The sequence below is a fragment of the Echinops telfairi genome, unplaced genomic scaffold, assembly GCF_000313985.2.
Source record: "Echinops telfairi isolate 266 unplaced genomic scaffold, ASM31398v2 ScPeMD7_7412;HRSCAF=8450, whole genome shotgun sequence".
NCBI lineage: Eukaryota > Metazoa > Chordata > Mammalia > Afrosoricida > Tenrecidae > Echinops > Echinops telfairi.
The window spans coordinates 2948625-2953010 of NW_022111312.1; the positions used below are offsets into that span (position 1 = coordinate 2948625).

At 52.4% G+C, this 4386-nt stretch overlaps 1 protein-coding gene across 1 annotated transcript in view; it reads right to left on the reverse strand.

Annotated features, from left to right (window-relative positions):
- RPL6 (ribosomal protein L6) overlaps positions 1 to 4026 on the reverse strand; it is an 83049-nt gene extending 79023 nt beyond the window's left edge. The window contains exons 1-6 of the mRNA XM_045296693.1: positions 4010 to 4026; positions 2914 to 3144; positions 2728 to 2823; positions 1138 to 1281; positions 605 to 653; positions 7 to 148 (exon numbers count right to left, since the gene is read on the reverse strand). Of these exons, the coding sequence (XP_045152628.1) occupies positions 7 to 148; positions 605 to 653; positions 1138 to 1281; positions 2728 to 2823; positions 2914 to 3144 (662 nt within the window). The 5' untranslated portion in view covers positions 4010 to 4026. The remainder of the gene's footprint in view (positions 1 to 6; positions 149 to 604; positions 654 to 1137; positions 1282 to 2727; positions 2824 to 2913; positions 3145 to 4009) is intronic.
- Positions 4027 to 4386: the final 360 nt, after the last annotated feature.

A 4386-nucleotide genomic window follows, 5' to 3' on the forward strand; every position in this document is an offset into this window, starting at 1 on the left:
CTGGGCTTCCGCAGCTTCTTCTTCTTGAAGTAGGCGTCTGTGAGATGCTTGGGGATCTTCACACCACTGATGTCAACTTTGGTGGAGGTGGCGATGACAAATTTCTGGTGTGTTCTGCGCAGAGGCACTCGATTGAGGGAGAGAGGTCCTGAAAGGGAAACACACTTCAGAACCGACTTGGAGGCACTATGGTTCCTCTAGGAGACCCAGAAGCGCGGCTCTGTAGAAATTCCAGTGTTCTCTCGAGAGCCAACACCAAGGCATTTCCCCAAGAGCTGTTTCTTATGCGAGGTCCTCCCCCATCTCAAATCATTCAGGTCATTCCACCTGGCAAAGAGCAATCCCTCCCTTGTTTAACTGGTGCGTCAAGACTGTCAATAGCTTCTGATGGCATTTAGGCACAGGATTCTGCTGCCAGGACATGTTATTGGGACCATTCTGCATTTCATGGGGAAAGCATGTGGCAACACGCTGAATTTAAACACCAGTCACCACTTAACCCATAAGTGCCCAGGGCTACTGTGAAACGAGGATCAGGACCCTCCAGCAGCGGGAACCTCGGTGCAGACAATTAAGGCGAAGGGAATACAAAATCGGTACTTACCAGTCACAAGCAGCAAGCCACTGCCCAGCTGCTTCAAGAAGACCACTCTCTGTAAGCAAAGGAGGAAACATGAGATGCTTCTGCGATCAGCAGCAGCTGTTTCTTAAACCCACTAAACCACCCATGGATGTACTTAGTGAGGAACTATCTACTTGGGCACAGGCATCCAGACATCCACCAGGCCACACCACCCACAGGGCCAAGATCCACGGTGCCAGCATTTGAGTTTTGAGACAATGAGCACCATTGCTTTAAGGGATAAAAGAATACCCGTTAAACTCAATTCCATCAGCACCTTATATCCAGCGGGAGGAAAACTAAAGGACATCCCATCACCTGTGTACTGTGGGCCAAACATGACTTTGCATTAACGGGATGCTATGAATACAACCAAAATGGCTCGCTACCAAGTGACTATGGTGTTACTGGACCACCTACCATCACGCAAACCAAACCAGAAACTCACCTGCAGAAGGGACTGCCAGAATCTCTCCAGACACTCCCCCACCCCATTGAGGCGGCGCCCTGCTCACCTTGCCTCGGTGGCGCCCTGTGAGGATGATCAGCACGGTCCCTGGGGTGATGCTGGCGCGCAGTCTCCTGACATGCTGGCTGAAGGGCTTCTTGCCGTGGCTCAGCAGCTTCCGCGGCACGTCTTCCGTAGGGTAATACCTAGGCTGTGGGGAAAACCCGTTCCCTCAGAGAAACTCTCCCCTCAAGGAGGGCTCATCTGGTGACAGCACACTTGTAGGAAACGCAAACACTCTGCCCGAGACCACACTGCATTATCAACAACTGTGCTTCTGAACACACGGCACAGTTGTACAATCTACTGGGGAGGCTCAGCTCAATCCTGGTTTCCAACTGAAATGTCACTAAAGACGAAGTAAATTCACCACCACCATCCTCGTCACCGAGCAGATTCCAACTCCAGAGGCTGCATCTCTGTGGGCGCAGACAGCCTCATTCTCCCACGGAGTGACTGGTGGGTTCGAGCCACTGATCTCCTTGTAGTTAACATCTCAGGTAGTTGTGAACACGACAGACAACCACATCATTTCATACCTCTTGTACCGTGAACGCTCCACCTCAGGACAGTTAAGCCCTGGAAACCCCACTGTCAACAGGAGAGCTTCCCAGACCTCCAGAGACAGGGCAGATCCCTCAACCACCCCAACATGTCCTTGGCGACTGTTAGTGACAGAAGGCTCTCTGCCCTCAGGTGAGAAGCCCAAGTACCACATAAAGCTGAGGGGTGCATGTTGCCTGCTGGACCCTCTAGCCCAAACAATCAACACCATACCCCTCCACCAAAGTGGTTCCAGGAGAGGTAATAAAATGTCTGACCAAGTACCACGGGCTATAACTCTAAAGTTGATCAATGACGTTATAAATAACCAAGTGGAGCATGGCAGAAAAAAGGCATGCTCTAAACGCCATTATGGCCGGGCTTGTTTCTGGTCCCTGCAACCCACCGGAAGTAAGGAGGGCTACTATGGGGTCCCATTGACCTCAGGAACCTGAGCACCCACCCCAGGACTTCACTGTGGCAGCCCAGCCACTCCTTGACAAGAGGACCCGAGGCCAGCCTCTGGGACCAGTCCAGCCCGTTCCCTCTCCACTGTCAAGGAAGAAACAAACTCCTTGTGACATGGGCATCAGTTCTGCCTGCAGTGAGCAGGCTGCTCAAGGAGCCTGGCACGTGTACTACAAGATGTACACTCTGTTAAGCAACATGCCTGACAACGACATCATAAAGCAAGTGACTCATTATCATTTTAGTGAACCACCTTGTATTTACTGCAAACACGAAAACCAGCTCCCAAAAACCGTGACAAGGGAGCCAAAGTAACTCCAAACCTCACATCCCTGGGAAGTTTTCCTAATCAACACAAAAACAAGTCTCCAGCCCATTCTTCCAGAGTCTAGGTGGGTTCCCCGCACCTGCCTTTTTTCATTCAACCACCCCGTGGGGTCAAGCCAGGCTGCAAAGCCCGAACGAACCTGCCATCTCAGAGAACTCTCTGAAAACTCCGTACACCCCACAATTTATATAAGTATTTAAGCTTCAAGCAAAACACACGCAACCCAACCGTGTTGTGTTGTTCCCCCTCCCGTCTTACCATTTTGCGCAGCTTCACCACTCGGGTCCCGCCGTTCTTGTCACCACCGACTGGCTTTGTGACAGTAGCATGGACCTTCTCCTTCTTCTTCTCAACCTACAAGGTGCCCCAGGCATCAAAGTCAGGCGGCGGGGCCACGGGAGGAACCAACCACCACGGTCAGGGGATCCCCACCTTATTCCTTACCCTGGACTTGGCCGCCGAGTACTTCCTCTTGTACATGGCCTTGCGGGAATACATGGCAGAGCGGGAATACCGGCCGATTCCTCGGACTAGGACTGGGTTTCGGCTGCAGTGGGGCTTCCCCTTCTTGGGCTTTTGCCCCTTAGCCTTAACTTGGCCACTGGCATCTGCTTTCTTGACTTCGGGCTTCTTCTCCTTGGTGTCTGGCTTCTTCTCAGCCTTCTCACCCGCCATCTACCAACGAGGGAGCAGGCCATGCTTCAAAACTGCACATGGGAGGGGTCCCCAAGCAAGAGCTCATCCTCCCCCACCTCCAGAGAACCAACAGCCACTCCATTCCCCAATTTCCAAAACCCGACCCCAGCCACCACTCCTGTCCTGCCTTCCAGTCGTCTCCCCAGCACACCATCAACTCGACGACCGGAGAGAGCGTGCCCTCCTCAGCGATTCAGTGGTCAAGCGCCTTTCGTCTAAACCACTAGGATTCCTGCCGTGCGGGTTAGGAAACTAAGCAAATCAGGTTAACCACGCGCCTCAACCTCTGGCAGGAAAGCAGGGGCCGCCTGGAGGATCAAGGTGTCTGCTTTTAGGCTCTTTGCACCTTTTACGACTACTATTTACAAGGCAAGGACACACAATTCGCTCTAAACAGGCCACACACACACACGAAAAAAGCACGAAGCTCAAGATGCGACTTCCGGCAGCCGACACGGGTACACGAGAAGCCGGCATTTTGGCTTCGGTCCCAAACCCCAAACGTGGCTTGAGACGAGCGCAGCGACCACTTCGGGAAGCCTCGCCCTGGATTCTGGAACGCACACAGCTGGCCCGATGCCTCCGGCACCCCCAGCCCGCTGGGAACCCTCGCGCCCCTGCTCGGGAGGCTGGCGGGTTTCCGCAGCTTCCACCGCGCCCGCCCGCAGTGACTTCGTCCCCCGCCACAAACCCAAGGGGAAGAAATGAAGCGTCTAGGAGGCCTCCTGCTTCGCCCTGAGCATTACCGACCCTTCTAAGTGGCAACTTGATGCCCTCCCAGTTCGGATGGCGAAGGATTAAAGTCCGGTGATCAACTCTTGCTAAGAAGAACGGCCATTCTTACCTTGCAAGATGGGAAAGAGAATTAAGGTCGCAGCTTCCGGTCTATAAGGCATCACGGGAAGGTGTCAGTTGCACTTCCTTCCGGATCTGAAGAACCTTGGGAAATGTAGTTTTTTTTTCTTTGAAGGGTTCGGGGTGGGGAAGCATTTTTTGTCTTCATTTTATGTTCTAACATGCCCATGAGCCTTCCAAAAAAAAAAAAAAGGTAATAGAGATTTTCACCTAATCAAACGAAAGCTCATTGCCATCGACTTGATTCTGACTGATAGAATCCTATAACCTTCAAAGTCATTTTTTACTTACCAAACCAGAACACCAACCCCATGCCAATAAGTCAGTGCCTACTCATAGCGACCCTATAAGGATAGGGTAGAACTG